At 38.3% G+C, this 16,582-nt stretch overlaps 2 protein-coding genes and 1 long non-coding RNA gene across 3 annotated transcripts; 1 reads left to right on the top strand and 2 right to left on the bottom strand.

Annotated features, from left to right (window-relative positions):
- Positions 1 to 462: 462 nt before the first annotated feature.
- On the bottom strand, positions 463 to 8,620 carry nt5c2l1 (5'-nucleotidase, cytosolic II, like 1). The gene is made up of 18 exons (XM_015003903.2): positions 8,409 to 8,620; positions 7,432 to 7,505; positions 7,231 to 7,348; positions 7,032 to 7,127; positions 6,202 to 6,293; positions 6,017 to 6,074; positions 5,345 to 5,438; positions 5,213 to 5,266; positions 5,050 to 5,133; positions 4,933 to 4,968; positions 4,749 to 4,856; positions 4,602 to 4,668; positions 3,366 to 3,536; positions 3,234 to 3,285; positions 2,395 to 2,455; positions 1,188 to 1,364; positions 996 to 1,089; positions 463 to 900 (listed from the first exon to the last, which is right to left on the bottom strand). The coding sequence occupies exons 1-17, from the start codon at positions 8,504 to 8,506 to the stop codon at positions 997 to 999; spliced, it is 1,533 nt and encodes a 510-aa protein (XP_014859389.1). The 5' UTR covers positions 8,507 to 8,620; the 3' UTR covers positions 463 to 900; position 996.
- Positions 8,621 to 10,506: 1,886 nt separating this feature from the next.
- Positions 10,507 to 15,228, bottom strand: slc2a11l (solute carrier family 2 member 11, like). The gene is made up of 11 exons (XM_015003880.2): positions 15,093 to 15,228; positions 14,820 to 14,980; positions 14,609 to 14,733; positions 14,394 to 14,523; positions 13,275 to 13,423; positions 12,965 to 13,152; positions 12,417 to 12,527; positions 12,077 to 12,178; positions 11,881 to 11,956; positions 11,644 to 11,771; positions 10,507 to 11,552 (listed from the first exon to the last, which is right to left on the bottom strand). Exons 1-11 carry the CDS (start codon positions 15,108 to 15,110, stop codon positions 11,343 to 11,345), a joined length of 1,398 nt encoding a protein of 465 aa, XP_014859366.2. The 5' UTR covers positions 15,111 to 15,228; the 3' UTR covers positions 10,507 to 11,342.
- Positions 11,032 to 12,341, top strand: LOC148156002 (uncharacterized). The gene is made up of 2 exons (XR_015764880.1): positions 11,032 to 11,141; positions 11,377 to 12,341. It is a non-coding gene; the product is annotated as an uncharacterized LOC148156002 (long non-coding RNA).
- Positions 15,229 to 16,582: the final 1,354 nt, after the last annotated feature.

Below are 16,582 nucleotides of genomic sequence, written 5' to 3'. Positions count from 1 at the left end.
TTAAAGCAAACTTTGAATGAGCTTCAATATGCTTTCCCTTCAAGAGTTGGGTCTTGATTATATTACTTTTTTTGTACATTTTATGGTTAAGACACACCAAGGACTAACTTCATGTAGGTCTTTGTACAACTTCTGATTTACTGATTTGACTCTTCTGTCAGATTTATTGAGTCACACCTATGTGTGTACTCCTTGGACTGCTACTGACCTCTGGTGAAAATGCAAAGCAATGAAGCATTAGAAACATTTTTACAGAGATAAATTGTTTCTTTGTTTTACTCTGCAACAATCAATATAAGTGGTTCTACAAAATAAGGCTATTGTGAACAACTTGAACTCAGTAAAAAAAAAACAACAGACTCAACAGTTTTTGTATTAAAAATCTTAAATGTTTTGAGCGTCAGCACGTATCATTTTCACAAATATGTGGAGTTAATGCATATTAATGAATAGTCAACAGGATTAATAGCAGTGATTTATTGACTTAATTCAGCAGAAGTTGCAGAAACAATAAATAATAAATTAAAAAATATATACTTTTGAAAACCATTACACAAATCTTATATTTAAAGCGCATTCTGCACCGTTTACATGTTAAAGACTCACATTTACAATAACTACCCTTAACATCCATTCATCCATTATCTATTCCCACTTTTCCTTGAAGGGTGTTTATCTCCAGCGGTCACTGGGTGAGTGGAGGGGCGGGGGATGGTAAACCCTGGGCGTGTCACCAGTTCAGCACAGCAATCTCTAACATTTCAGTGTAAACTTTTTTTAATCACAAAGCATTATTTATCCAGCAGATGGCGCACTAGGTGACAGATGTGACAAACCGTCCATCAGCGTGTAAATGCGGACAGGAACCTCCACTATGTTCTGCTTCGTGAAGAAACGCATCTGTGGGGCAACAACAAGAAAAAGACTCATTCAATTGTGACAGAAAATGAAGCACATATTTATATCTGATTTCAAATCCTTAAAAAAATGCAAACCTTAGCTGCAGTTTGTTGCGTCTTTGTGGTTGTTCACATTCTGCTCTGTTGAAGGAATGTCCGCAGAGCTTTGGGAAACTGCCTCATGGGGCATCTGAAAAAGAATCAGCCCCAATGACAAGCTTTTAGCAGGCAACTAAAACGCTCACACAAGCTTGATATCATTTCAAAAAAGGAGGAAGGAACACAGACCAGTACAGGGGGAGCCATGAAGAGGTAATTGAAGGGGTAGTGCAGCAGGTTAATGCAGGTGGAGGAGTACAGATCTGCATAGCGAATCAGCTGACTGGCAAACAGTGTCTGTGTGTAGCCGCTGCGCAGGAGGCTGCCCATCTGGCCGTAGGACATGTCCATCCTGTGGGTCAAGACCTGGGAGCACACAATGTGCAACAATAAAAGCTCGAGAGAACATACATGATGCCTTGCAAAAGCGTTAATCTGCTATGAGCTTTTTCTTTGGGATTTTATGTAGAGGCTCAACACATGATAGTACATATTTCTAAAGTAGATGAAAAATGATTTTCAAATATTTATTTACAAATACATTTATGAGAGGTGTAGAAGAGTATTTCTACACATTTTTTAATTAGATTTGGGTCAGAACCATTCCAACACATGTAGATGGTTGGATGTAAATCCTTTAACTGTACAGGTGGGTGAACGCTGAGGGTTGATGCTCACCCTTCATTAGTTTTTTTTTTCCTCCAGGAGTTAATCAAATTAACCTACATCCTTTCAAGTCTGATCAACACACCCTCCACAGGATGTTACTGCCACCACCATGCTTCATACAATGTTAGCACTCCTCCACTCGGTTCAGTTTTGGCCTTTTAAGACTACAGCATCTTCTTTCACATACTTTCTGGATCTTTTTAGGGGAAACATGACTAATATTTGACTTGTCGACAGATTCTCCCACCTGAGCTACGGACCTGCGAATTTCGTCCAGAGTTACCGTCGGTCTCTTTGCTGCTTCTCTAATTAACACCCTACATGCTTAAAGCACCATTTTTGATTAGCAGAATGTCTTGGCAGCTTTTCTGTTGTCCCATAATCAGTTCAAACATGAATGATGGATTTAAATGTGCTTTATTATGTAAAGCTTCTTGTTAAGCAGTTTTATCTTATTGTGCTCATGCAAAAGGGCAATAAATATAATTTTAAAAATATTGAGACTAAGTGATCCTAAAGAAAGACTCAGATTGTTTAATAATATTTTCGTCTGCCTCACATTAATTTTCTCTGTCAGCCCTTTCATGTGAAAGTAGGACTGATTAACAAACAGACTGTTTTGGTGGTGCTTAATGAATATATAAAGGGGCTAAATTCACTTAGCAGCAACAACAAAAAGAAAACGCATAAAAACTAATTCAGTTAAAAGCCCATTTGATGACCTTACCTTTATTCTTGTCTGAATGTTGCTGATGTCAGGACAGTCTATGCTGCCGCTGTCTAAGTGCCTTCAATCAGAACAAAAGAAGCATTTTTATACCGAAGCAACAAGATCAAAACAAACAAGCTAATTTAATTGAATTAATTTGGTTGTAATCATAAAGTAAAAACGGAAAATTTGACGTTTGTTCTCCATCACCAAGCTGCACCAACATTGTTAGCTGTGCATCAGCTCCCCCTGGTGGCCAAAGCTAAACACCGCCCATCACGCCGATAATGCGAGTGCCTCACGCATGACAAATGTTTTTTTTTTTTTTTTTTTTTTGTCTTAAGTAAACGATAAAAACTGCTCACAACAGTAGTAATATAGAGAAAAACTAGTCTCAACTAGTCTCCATAATTTACAATAAACTTGATGTTATTTTAATAAAACAAATGTCTTCCAAGTAAAACAACAGTATCCTCACATTATCCTGTAACCCTGAGTAGGTGGAGAAAAAAGCCAAGCCAACCTTTTTACAAAGGCCTTTAAAAACTGCAAGTGTTGAACATAAAAGCGTAAAAAGAATCAAAAACTTTAAGTAAAACCAAATTAAATGTTAAAGGGGCCAAACAAAAAAACTGCAGAAAATGTGAATCCATAAGATTTCTTTCTGCTGAATTTCATTCAATATGCTCGCACATGTTCAGGCTAACAAGCTGCAAGTGGCATATAAAAAAAGAAAAACCTTGTTCAATAATCTTCCAGTAATTGTTAACAGTTTGTCCGATAGCAGCTATTCACTTTTGCTTATTATCGTTTGATCAAGTACTGGTTATTTTGGTCAAATACAGACACAGACTTACCTGTACAGTTCAGCCAAGAAGAAGTCAAGATGTTTCAGCTCCTCAAAAAGATCTGAAAATCAAAGAAAAGAAAAAAGAATGAAATCAACAAAAATGTGACAACACAATAGTAAATAAAGATGAGTTGCTCACTTCTTCTTTCCTCCCACACTTGCAGCTCCTTGGTTAACTCCGGCACGACAAGAAAGGTCTTCCAGCCTTGACGTTTCTTTGATTTGAGGATGTCTCCAAAAATGTGATCTCCAATATAGAGGATGTCCTTGCCACTGACATCCAGCAGATCAGAGACGATGTCTGACGATCCTGCACAGAGAGAAGAAAATCTGAATTAGGCTTGCAAGAGCGGCAATGTTCAAAACTGCATGAGTTCCTGGCATCTTTAGCACCAATGACTTATGTGTTCTTGTTTCTCCTTGTGACTCTGAGTCTTTTTTTTCTATTTTTGTGTCAAATGAGACATGTTTGTGCACCACTCAGTCTACTAGCTTTTTAGCTGCCAATATTTCAATAAGCATATTTCATTGGACTATTACAGCTCAAATAATTGGTAATTATTCTCAATTTGAATACACAAAATGCTAAAAAACAAAAACAAAAACAAACAAAAAAAAAACATAAGAATTAACACTTCTAATTAAGAAACCGTAAATCCGGTAGACTTTCCATTTAGTTATATTCTGCCCCCTACTGGCCATTGACCGTCTGAGCAGCTTAGCAAGTTTGTATCTCTGAAAGGCTCTGAGACGTGTCAACGCAAACAAAAACGTTAACACGGAACATAACAGCATAGTCTATAAATACAGAAATAAATACATTGTTACATGAAATACATGTTTATTTAAATGTCAACATGTCACTGAGATATTTTACTTTAAAAATAAACTCATATGTAAAGTCCAAATTTAATTATTTATTCTCATTTATAACTAGTAACACAGTCAAACACAAATGAAATTGATAACCTATTTAATGTGATAACGTGGAGTCTTTTATAAGATAAATAAAAGTTTTCCACATGAGAAGTGAACTAATGATGTAATCAACTTACAACCTTTCAAACATGATCAAATGTAATGTATTAATGTCATCACCTTGATCTGTAGGGCTTGTAACAACAGCAGAATGAGATGCAGAATGACATAATAGACAAAAACCTGACCAGTTCGCATTAGAAAAGTTAAATGAGGCACTGACTGAATGAATAAGGTGATTATTTAGGCAAAACAGGAAACAACGACTTGTAATAATGTAAAAATAGAGAATAGTTTCTGGAGGTTTTTTGACGAAGGCTTTAAACATTCATCCAGCCAACTAGTGTGTTAACAAAGGGTCAGTAAAACTGATTTCTCACAATGATTTGTTCCTCACCTCCAGAGTAAACTGTACCGTGCTGCAGGTCTCCAGTGTAAGTCCCAATGCGCAGCTTTCCTGTGTCCTGCGTGTCCAACATAAAATAACACACTATTACTAATGCAATTAGTTCATCAAACCCCTGCCAGGAGACAGTTTTCATACCGTGTCCACTTGTCTCAGCACAGTCCCATCTGCAAAGAACAGAGGCTTCCTGGTATCGACGACGACAAGGTCAAAGAAAGCACGCCACGGCTTTTTAGGGCTTCCAGGCTGCAAAAAAAAATAGAATAAATATTCTATTCTTTTCAAGAAAATTAACAAATCAAAAAAGGTATCATAGCCTTACCTTTGGGGTACTTTCCAGCAGGTACTTCATGATTGCCTAAAGCAAGAGGGGACATACAACAATCATGTTAAACTCGTGTGAACTCTCAAAGATCATCTACAGTCCTCATATGCTCACCTCTGTGTAGTTGTAGTCACTATTGGTAGCCAAGAAAATCTTTGCCACCTCTTTAATTCGAGTCAGGAGCACAGGGATGTTTGGCTGTGGTGGAAGCATTTGTCTTTTCAGCATTTCAACCATTCAGAACTAAAACGCATTCAGATGAGATCAGTGTACTCACATCTTTGACGACGTACTTCTCCAAATTCTTGATCGTCTGTTCTTTAAGGGTTCCCTATAGAGCAGCAAGTGTGGGCTTTATTATTTAGCATAAAATCCAAATATAAAAAAATGCATTGTTTGAATGGCTTACTGTGTCATGAATAAAATCCATTGCATCTCGAACATCCTGGAACATGCTTCTGTAGGACATGAACAAGTCTCCATGCTGGAAACCTTTCCGGAGGCTAGGAGAATAAAAGGTAAAAAAAAAGATTTTAAAGTAAAATATCTCAGAGTTTGCCGCTTTGGATGTTGTTAACCCACAGAATTAGTGGTTATCAGCTTCATTGATTTTTGATTTCTGTTTTTGTTGTTGTTATTAGCTTGATTTAAAAGCTTTATTTACAATATACCTTCTATTTTTTAGTATGATATCAATGATTTACTGCAAATAAATGCCAAATGTAACAACAAAAAACCCTTTGGGTTACACTTTACTGAGCCATTTTTAAATTAAAGTCTTGTGACTGATACATCTTGTAGTAAATTCTTGATATCCTACTCAAACTGGTACATAAATTGTAAATAAAAATTTTCTAAAAAAGCTAAAAAAAAAAAATTAAAAAGATAAACTTCTATCTCCGATAAGCTGATGCGAATGGTAGATAATCTACTGAGCCTCCCAGGAGGGACCGCCTGGAGCAATTCAATGGGGCTGATAACCACAAATAACGGCCTTCCCTTGGGTTGATAACATCCGAAGCGGTTGGTTTGCAACATAAATGAAAGGTGCGTTAAGAAACTGATAAGCATGTTCACTCACTTTGAGTATCTGGTGCATCGAGTAAAGAAATCCACCAGACATGCATAAAGATAAGTCTCTGAAAAAACAAAATGAAAGAAAATTAGTTGTTTCATAACGCCACACATCTATATTTATATGTAATTGTATGTTTTATTTGAATTTCAGACATTGTGAAATCACACAGAAATGAATTCATTTCATACCTGACAGATTGAAGAGGGTGTTAAGCATGTAAAACCTGTCAGTGTCATCTCTTTGGATGAACTTGTTTCGATAGTAGTACTCGACGTCTTCCCTGTGAACCAAACCAGAAAACACGAGTTGTTACTTAGATCCAAAAACTAAGTAGCAATTACATTTAATTAAATTTAATTTGCAGTTGCCTTGTCTGGTTTGGTTATGATGAACTGCATTTTCTAAAAACTTTGGGTTTTCATTCCATGTGAATAAAAAGTGCTAATGTGAATTTGGTGGTTAGATAGATTGGTGGGTTATTTAGTTATTTTTTTATTTCATTTTTATTTTTATTTTTTGCTTTATTGACTGTGTTGTTGGTTAGTTAGTATAGTAAACTAATTAGCTGGTGACTAAATTGTTAAATTATTTATTTAGGTAGCTGAACAGTTGGTTGGCTGCTTAGATGGTTAAAAAGGGGAGATAAGTAGTTTATTTGCCTGTATTTTTGATTGAGTAGCTGATTAGTTGGTACGTTTGGTTGGTTAATTTGTTGACTGATTTGGTAATCCACTGACCAAATGATTGATTAACTGGTTACATTGATGGTTAATTAATTAACTGCTTGGTTGGTTTGCTAGCTTATTAATGGGAAAACAGTTGATTGATTGATTGATTGATGTATTAAATTAAATTAGTTATAATCCAATATTTTCTGTTCCCTTCTCGTAAAGCATTTATGACTGAAGTGTCCTGGATGAATGAGAATCTACAGCAGTCCACTGTGATCTACATGTTTTCTGATGTAAAGAAGCAAAACAACAGTCAGCATTGCTATTCAACTTGACTTTGACCTTACTCTCTAAGGAAGCGGAAACCATGACTGCAAACTAAGATGTTGCCGTTTGAATCCACCTTCAGCAGGTTCCCTAATGTTTTGTCAAGGACTATCCCGCTGTCGGGAGACAAGAAGAAAGGGGAAAGAAAGCGAGTTAGACAAACAGATAATTGACTTTTGCTTTGAATGAATAGATGAAGCTTTAGAAGCAGAGACTGACCGAGTGGGGAAGCTTGGGTCGTATGTATATCGAAGAATCTCATGAGGGTATCCAATCGACACCATTCTGTCTCTCAATAGCTCAAAGCCCATGCTCTCATAGTCAGGAGATTTATACACTACAAACAGAGAAGCAGATAGATGACTGGCATTCTGTCAGTGAGTCTGTAATTCTGATTTTTTGCCTTGTTCCTTCACTTACTTGCCAGTGTGTAGTCCATGTCAAAGCCATAGCACTTAATGTTTTCCAGAGTCAGACTCCTGTTAACAAACACCCTGGAAGTGAACACAATAAACGTGGTGAAAAAATGAAGCAAAGAAAAGTGTAACACCATATACCTGCCTCCCCCTTGGGCATCCTATTTTTTTATTAAGCAGCCAGATTTCTAGGTCTTAAAAGTCAAAACGTTCTTTGCAGTTTTTGATCCAAACGCCTGCGTCACAGTTCTGGTGTTTTGGTTTGGGCCGTTCTGCTGCTGAAAAGTGAATCTGCACCTCACTCTCAAATCTATTGCAGTCTCTTAACAAGATTAGCTTCAGGATTATCCCGTATTTAGCTAGTTTCATTTTCTTAACCCCTGCTAAGAGAGAGAGAGAGAGAAACCGCATGCTTTACAAATGATGCTGCCACTACTATATGCTTCTCAGTGGTGTTGTTATGTTCAGGATGACGAGCTCTGTTAGCATTTTGCAAACAAGCCAACTGTTTGTCTAACTTTACACTCTCCAGTGCAGCAAAAGTATAATTTGTGTAATGGCTTCGTGTGAAGCCTCCTCTCAGCAATTCCCTCCCAATTCAAACGTGATCTGCACGGCTGCTGTAAATCGTTTACCTGCTTTCTGGGTTTCTTCTAAGATGATGAGGGCAAATTTGAACAGGCTGAGAGGACTTTGCTTTAGTTGCGGGAGTTTTCTCTGCCTATCTGTTGACTCAATCGCCTGGTCTTAGAGTGTACGTTTCACGCAAACAAGCCAAAGATTAATCAAAATGCTTTAAAAAAATCGATAGTTACAGAACCTCTTTTTGCGCGAAACAAAATAATAATAATAATAATAATAATAATAATAATAATAATAATAATAATAATAATAATAATAATAATAATAATAATAATCTCATTATAAGTTCGTAGCGGAGGTATGGTTGTGTTGTTTCAATGTATCAGAAGCAGAACTCACTTTTTTTCAAAGTCTCTGTTGGCCATTTGCTCCACAAGAGGCCCGCAGGGAAGTTTATCCATCGTGTCCCTCGGAGGAAGCCTGCGGTCAGCCCTCATTCACCTCGGTGGGCTTTAAATGGTCAAAGTTGCCCCCCAAAAATTGGGTGGGCGTCACCCTCTCGGTGTTTGTTGTTGACGTGCGCTGTTGACTTTGCGCTTGTGTTTTCCAAACCCATCCTGCATCTCGCCCCTGTGGCGCTTTCAGCTCTGAGGGCTTAGATTGCGTTATCAGCGGCTCGCACATGTACCGGGGCAGCGCGTGCATGCGTAGCTTGGTGGGAGTTTCCCCCGATGATTGTCGACAGACCCCGTCACCCGAAGTTCAACTTGTTCCATCAAAGCAAAAATGTTTAAGACATTTTGATTTGTGATCCGTTTGGTTTTTACACACAAGATAAAATCACAAACTTCGTCCCTTCGTGGGATCAACAAAAATCTTTTTTCAAACATGTAAAAAGTGTGGTGTGCACTTATTTTCAGTCCCTTCTAATTTAATGCACTCCAGATTGACTGGGCTTAAAACTTTTAACATCTGATGTGAAAAATGGCTCAGAGATGTGCCGAAACTTGTTTAGCATCTTTTTTTATTATTGTTTGTCTTTATTTTTATTTCTTCATTGAAGTCTTATTTCACATATTTTTTTTCAGATTATACTCTAGATTGTATTAACAGAGTGGACTCTATTTCATTAAAGAAATAGCATTACAAAACCATTCCTTCATTCTCCAGAGGATTGTTTGTGTAAACTTAGCCTGAAGAAATGAACAAAGTTCTTTATTTGCCACCAATGGCCTGAAAATGTTGAGACTTGTCACTTTCAGATTGTTGTGAGCTCTATTTTCCTGAAGAATAATATAAGAATAACATAAACAAATTAATAAATCTTAAATGTAGAGCTCACTATGGCTCCATTGATTGCCTAACATAATACTAACTGAAAGATATAGATTATTTATTGCCACAGAGAAAGAGGAAACAGAATAATGCATTTGGAGTCATTGCTAAATGTAATTACACCCTTCCTATGGGTATTGAAATTATGAGGAAATGAGGATCATTAAAATCAGCTAAACTGACCATCTCCACTGAAGGAGTCAGATGTCATGAATGACCTTAGAGAAGCAATAATTGCTGCACATCAATACAAGAAGGGTTGGAAGGCCTTTTTCATTTGATGTCCATCATTCTTCACTAGTAGGAATTGTTTCAGATAGCTGCCAATCACCAGTGGCCATCCCTGCAGTCAGACAATAAAATAAAGCTCAGTAGCTACAGCTCAGGCTTTACAGGCCGAAAGCAACATGTTGAATAATCACAGTCATGATATGTGAGATATAACAAGTACAACGTAACATTTTGGAAGGGTTGTCAGAAGAAATGCTCTTTTTAATAAAAATAAGATGGCATCTCAACTTACTCTGTTTGCTAGAAGAATTAACTCAAATAAAACTGGGTGATTCTAAATCTATTGTGTTTAAAAATAATAGAAATCCTGTTACAGATAAAGGATAAGAAGTATGTTTAAGAAGTATGATCATTCTTTCCACTGGACATTTGTGAGGTCAGACACTGATGTTGGACAATAAGCCTTGGCTCACAGTCTCTACTCATATTCACCCCCACGGTGCTCCACAAAGTCAAACTCATGACTCTTTAAAGATATTTGAGTTTCTTCCACACCAACCTTGTCACCTCTTGGTTCAAAGTCAGGTTACAAAAACAAGGAGGCATCACCAGACTGGACCCACAAAGTTTGGACCACAAAATTGTCCAAAATTTCTTGTTTGATTGCTGTTTGCCACTAGTAATCAAGCAGCTGACTAGCCTTAATTTTTTTAGAGCTAGTGTGGAAAAAGTGACTCTAACAGAGACAAACACAGAAACTTTTTCAGCTTCTACTCTGCTGTACAGGAACTTGAAAAGAGGCATTCACAGCTGATCCCCACTCCACCTGAGAGAGCTGTAACAAGGAAGAATGAAGAAAAATCGATGTGTCCAGGTGTACAAACCTGATAGAAACCAAAGATGCATCTACTAAATACTGAAGGCAGTGAATATTCATGCAATCACTTAGTTTATTTTGCATATTTTTACTTATCTGTTGTCATTTTATGGGGATCAGTTTTCACTTTGACATTAAACAGCTACATTTTGTTGATCACGATTATTTAGCGAAAGCAATTAAAGAGTAAAACATCCAAAGAGGTGAAGGCCTTTTAATAATCCTAAAAATAAACTGGAAAAACTAAATCCAAAGGAATGAACATATATAGTAAGTGAAACCTTAACAACAATAATTAACACAGCAAAACGAACGCAGCATGGCAATTCAACCTGGAAAAACTCAGGTAGAGAGAGAGAGAGAGAGAGAGAGAGAGAGAGAGAGTGGTTTAATTGACAAATGAAAGTCTTTGGTGCTTAGACCCAAGAGGAAACGCTGTCAAAGAGAATGAGCCGCTGTGTATGAAGATTAGAGATGTCTTCTTCACCCCCTCTGGCCCAGATACTGGAGGTGGAGAGGATGTCGGACATTGAAGAAACCATGAGCTGAAGGCGGAGGAGGGGTGGAGGAAGGTTGAAGCTCAGCCAACGAGCGGAAGCAGATGAACAGCTGGACCTTATCAAGGGAGCGGTGCTTCGGAGGAGGAGACCATCACAGATAGGTTGGAATCAACATCTTCGGTTGAGCAGGTGAGACGAATAGAGTCTTGCAGTTTGAATTTACCCCTTGGCTTCATGACGTAAATGTAAAACGTAAATGACTCACGCAAAGCAAAATTATCACTTACAAACAAAATCAAAAGCCAAATTCCCAAGGAATGTAACACCTTCACGCTTCCTCAATCTTAGTCTTTATTGTGAAGTTGCTGTAAGCTTTGCCCAAACACTGCATCATAATTTGGTCTCTTGTGCTTTGATTTCACAGATTTTAGAAGAGTTTTTCTTCTGTGAGGTTTTATCTTTGGCATGCATCCTGTCAAACTCAGCAGATATCTCCAGCGCTGTTCGATCTTTGGTCTCCGGCATGTTGAACCTCACATGAAACCCGCAGACGAGGCAAACAGCCAGGAATATGAGGAAGCAAAAATTGCCAAGGTGCTCCTGGAAACATTTGAAATTGCAAATTAATTTACAAGCTAACACATCTGAACTGTAGCTGAGGATATGGACATTTTTATGCTGAGGCACTCACCACCAAGATGGGGAAAAGTGACCCCAGAACAAACAGGCAGGTCCAGTTCACTGTGCATCCGACTGTGTATCCAGCTGATTTAAACGACTGAGTTAAAATCTCCCCTGGAAGAGGAATCGTCGTTGCAGCTTAGGATAAAAAAAAAACAACAAAAAAACAGAGTAGTAGAAGGTGTTATGCATAGCTTTTAATTTAGAAATGAGCAAAATGTAATGGAGCATTGTGAAACAAACACACCTGGTCCGCTGGAAAAGAAGAAAATGAAGACGAAAACGAGAACCATGCTGCAGTACGGCAGCCACCAGACAGTTTTCTGCAGAGAACAAGAGAATATTTTATCCCTTTTCCTGGAGTCATATCACACAGAGGGAACAAATTGTGAATAAATATACATTAGATATATCTGGGGGGGCAAGGGGGTTTATAAACTCACCTGAAAGTAAACAGTGACAGAGAGGAGGCCCAGTGATGCAGCCATTCCTATGTAGCCTCTGAACATCAGGTCCTTTTTGCCCATGCTCTCAATTATCATTGACTGCAAATTGAATACAGATTTAACATTTTAGTGCAAATGTTCAGCTCTCACTGACCACATGGAGGCACTATCAACACACACAAACACATTCAGAACAGCTTAAACTGAAACACAACATTTAGATGTGATAAAAAGGAAAATAAACTTACAATATTAAACATAAGCTGTCAGGATGTTTTACCTAAAGTTACTGAACAGAACAGTGTTAATAAGTGGAAATCAGTGAAGGAGGACTTACACAGGCTATAGAGGTGGTTAATTCACAGAGGCCTGTCCCCAAGGCAGCGTACGCTAACCTGTGTTCTTGGATCCCTGCAGCTCGAAATACATCAAAAGAGTAAAAATACACCTGAAGAGAAACAGTTGAACATATGAGGTTTAATTTAGAACATCATATTTGCAGAGATGCACTGAGAGAAATTACTTATACAGTTCATTTTAAGTAGTTTTTATCTACAGATACCTCTGCTCTACGACATCACTGTAGATTTTCACTGATGACTAGACGGATAACTGTTAAGTCAGTTAAAATTTTATAAAAATTTATCATTTTATTTAAAAATCCTCAGGTCAGAATTTCAAAAACTAGCGACAGAAAATCTAAAATCATAAAATCTAATTGGTGCATCTCTACTTGGGCCTGTTTTATTTGGTTGTAATTGTGCAGTGAGCGATTTCATGCTTTGGAAATTCATACAAACACAGATCATCAATTCTGCTCACAATAAAAAGGCTCTCTGTATGCAGAGTAAATCAAGGCTATTTGCATTTGTGAGTGTAACTCACAGCATTAATGCCACAGAGCTGCAGCGAGGTGAAGACGATAACAATGCTGAGGAGCTGCCACCGAACTGTTCGGTTCTGAAATAGCTCCAGAACCGAGCAGCTCCGGATGCTCTGCAGAGCTGCTTTCTCTTCCAGCATCTCCACAACTTCCTTGCTGTGATCTTTTTTGCCCCATAGTTTCCTAAAAGCTAAGTGAGAATGAGAAAATGGTGCATTCAGGTGCAGCTGCTTGCAAATAGTGACAAAATGAAGGAAAGTGTATTATGGAACACTTTCCATTAGTTTAGGGCAGGAAAACCACATATCAAACCTTTCTCAGAGGCCTGTAGGTCTCCTCTTTCCAGCAGCAGGAACCTGGGAGACTCTGGCAGGAGAGGCAGAGTGCAGAGCTGGAACAATGCAGTGAAGCCATTGAAACCAAGCAGCCAGGGCCAGCTCTTCTCTGTGCCAAGCAGCTCTCTGTGTAAGGGAAAAAGTCACTTTGAGATGAAGCAACAGTCAGGACATCAAACACACAAATCATTAACAAGTCCAGTTAAATAAGAAAACATTCTGTTGGGAGAAGGAGGGTAGAATTGGGCCAGAAGTTAACTAATCCAAATTTAGTTTTATGTACTGATGTTAATTAAATATGTAAACACTGATCCATTCTGCCTGAGAGAAATATCTGATTAATTGAAGCATCAAATTTTGTCAAGATTATGTGACAAAAATATTTTTTCAAGACTTAGCCACAAGAAAAAAATGGATTTTTATTCAAGGCTGCTTATTCATTCAGTTTCCATCCAGTTCTTGTACCTGAACATATCAGCATACGTACCATGCTGGATCAAAGTGCAGACAGGAACTCAGGAGGAGTTACAGAAACAACGAAGGGAATTACATAACAACAAGACCGACAACTGAATCCAGCAGACAACGAAGCGGACACAAGAAGGAACTAAACTCAACATAAAGGAAAGAGTCAAGATGGAGATGGCCTAATAAGAAAATGCTAAAATGATCTAACTACAAACGCAAATGACAAGCATAGTGTCTGCTCAGGTAAGAGAGAACAGATGAGATAAAGAGCTGCGAGGGCCACAGGGAACAAATCTACATCATTTTCTAACTATTAAGTCATGTTTTTTACGTAAACAAAAATAAAAACCCACCATAATCACAATGACAATTATTTTATATAAGGGAAAACGTCATATCACAAGAAAAAGTAAATTTGGTAACACATAAAAACAAGTCTTTAGTACCAACATTGAGGTCTAAAGTTGACAGAAGGACTTAAAAAAAAAATACGACAGAACCAGATAGCTCCTGGAAATACAGGACTTTTCACACTATTGTGTTTCTATGAAGCCCAGTGTCATTAAAATAGACTAATACAAGACCATACATCCATATTGGATTGTTCATTTGACCCAGTTCAGCTCACCTGATCCCCAACAGCTGACCACAGAACTTCCCGATGGCCAAAGCGGTCGCAATGGTGACGCCCACCATCGCTCTCAGATTCTTAGGAGCAGATTCGGTGAGATACATCGCTTGAGCCGAGAGACCAATCCCTGAACACAAACCAGTTGCAACACTCAAACTGCTTGTAAAACAGGATAAATGGGCATATAATGTGGAAGGGTTTGGGGGGATTACCTGCATTGATGCCATAGAGAAATCTTCCCACCATTATCATCTCAAAGGAATTGGCTGTTCGGCTCAAGATCATCAATATGGCTCCTAATATAGCCCAAAAATTATTTAATAGAAGGCAGCGCTTTCTGGGGAGGAGACAAACACAAGGTGTCTAGTTACAATCAGCAGCATTGAATCAAAACGCTGACTGAAGCTGTAGTTGTGTCCCAACCTGCCAAATCTTGAACTGATAGAACTTGCGATAAGCGATCCCAGCAACCCCCCGATGCAGAAAACAGACACTGTGAAGGACCAGATGAGAGACACCTCCCAGTCCATTAAGATTCGGTCGAATCTTTCCACACAGCTTTTGTTCACCAGCTCTTTTATGAACTGCAACAGGAAAACACACAGGTATTCATTCATAAATTGTCTGGTGCTCCAAATCCAACATATCTGGTTAAAAAGACCAAATTCCCTCATTGGCTAAAATTATTCTACTTACTTGAGAGGGGGAAGTCATCACAGAAATACTGAATCCATACTGAAATGTCCCCCCGATGCTGCAGATGAAAATGGCCGCAATGAGGACAGGATAGTTCAGCTGCAGATACACACACCAAACAAAAGCTGGAATGTTAGGTTAGGATCGTTAAATTTGTTATTTCACCAGATAAAACACAATAATTATTGGTACTAAAAGAAGAAACTACTGTTAAATAACTGAAGACCGTTGTAACAAAAAAAGGGAGAGGCAAAAATAAAAATTGTAAAGTAAGGCAGTTCATTTGTTCAGCACATTTTCTTCAACAGAGCAGTTCAAAGAAATTCAGAAAAAGACAAAAATCCCTTACGAGGAGAGTCAGGTATTGTGGCATGGTTGGAGTGTGTCGCTATGTGGCTTCTCAGTTCATTTGTACTCACTAAGCCCATCTTATAACTGAGTTCTGAAATGATTTACTTTGTTTTGAGGCCAAAGCAGAATTGTGAAGTAGAGTGACGAAGCAGAAATGCTTTGTTGTTCTACTTGGGTGGAAATGTATTAACCCCTATCAACATATTCTTTCTTTCTTTTTTTTATTTGTCACACCTAAATGTTTCAGATCATCAAGTAAGTTTTGATATCTACCTTAATAATAACTTATGTAAATGCAAAAAAATTGACCACATTCAAGTTACTTCAAGAGCGCCTCGAGTGTTCATCCAGGAAAACAGCACTTCAACAACTGCAGGCCTCACTTGCCTCAGTTTAGGTCGCTGTTCATGATTTAACATCAAGAAAGGGCATCATGGGAAAGATCCACTGCTCACTGCAAAAAAATAAAAAACACAAAGGCCTGCTTCACATTTCCTTGCAACAAAATAATTGATGGAGCCAATTACACGGAGCAAAACCAATTTATTCTGCTCCATGAATTCTGCTGTAGCCGGTTATCCTAAGGTCATCAGTTCATGAGATTTAGCTCAAGCACACTTGGGTTATGCAGCAGGAAAATTGTCTGTAGCACCCTTACGTAGTAAAGGCCCTTTAAGTTCAGACTTAAAGGAGCAGCATTTTGTAAAATCGACTTTTTGAGGTGTACGTCATGTGATAACGTTATTTCCTCATGAAAACATACCTGGAGCATTCCCTTGATTCTTTCATGCATAATTTCCGATGTCAAACATTCAGCTTGGCGGGACCGAGCGCCTCCTTAGAGGATGAAGCTCCTCCTCGAAGCTGCCGTTTCCAAGTTTCCGAGCTTCCCCCTCACGTAGCAGCCCGCCCCAACCCAGCTCCTTCAGACTAGCCAGCAGCAATTAGCAAACACCTGGTTGTATAACTGATTAGCTCGTTATACTAGCTGCTTCTCAGTACAACACTGGGAAAACTTTGTTAAAGGGTTAATAGAGGAGTGATGTTGTGATGACTTCCTGAAAGAGGAGTTTCAGAAAGAGTAGGAGTTTTTAAAAAGACAGAGGCCCAATTTCCCGGTGTTAAATTACAAAGTCAGT

The sequence above is a fragment of the Poecilia mexicana genome, unplaced genomic scaffold, assembly GCF_051168715.1.
Source record: "Poecilia mexicana isolate PSO_F unplaced genomic scaffold, ASM5116871v1 scaffold_12, whole genome shotgun sequence".
In the NCBI taxonomy this organism is placed as follows: Eukaryota; Metazoa; Chordata; class Actinopteri; order Cyprinodontiformes; family Poeciliidae; genus Poecilia; species Poecilia mexicana.
The sequence above is the reverse complement of the archived record's forward strand: the minus strand, read 5'-3'. Positions and strand labels throughout refer to the sequence as shown.

Coding starts and splice junctions, on each gene's coding strand:
- nt5c2l1 (XM_015003903.2), bottom strand. CDS start 8,506: ATGAGGGCTGACCGCAGGCTTCCTCCGAGGGACACGATGGATAAACTT. Junction 5,439..6,016: donor CGATGCACCAGATACTCAAA/GTGAGTGAACAT, acceptor TTATTCTCCTAG/CCTCCGGAAAGGTTTCCAGC. Junction 1,090..1,187: donor TCATGGCTCCCCCTGTACTG/GTCTGTGTTCCT, acceptor ATTCTTTTTCAG/ATGCCCCATGAGGCAGTTTC.
- slc2a11l (XM_015003880.2), bottom strand. Junction 14,524..14,608: donor TCTCTATGGCATCAATGCAG/GTAATCCCCCCA, acceptor GTTTGTGTTCAG/GGATTGGTCTCTCGGCTCAA. Junction 11,772..11,880: donor CTTCTTTTCCAGCGGACCAG/GTGTGTTTGTTT, acceptor TTTTATCCTAAG/CTGCAACGACGATTCCTCTT.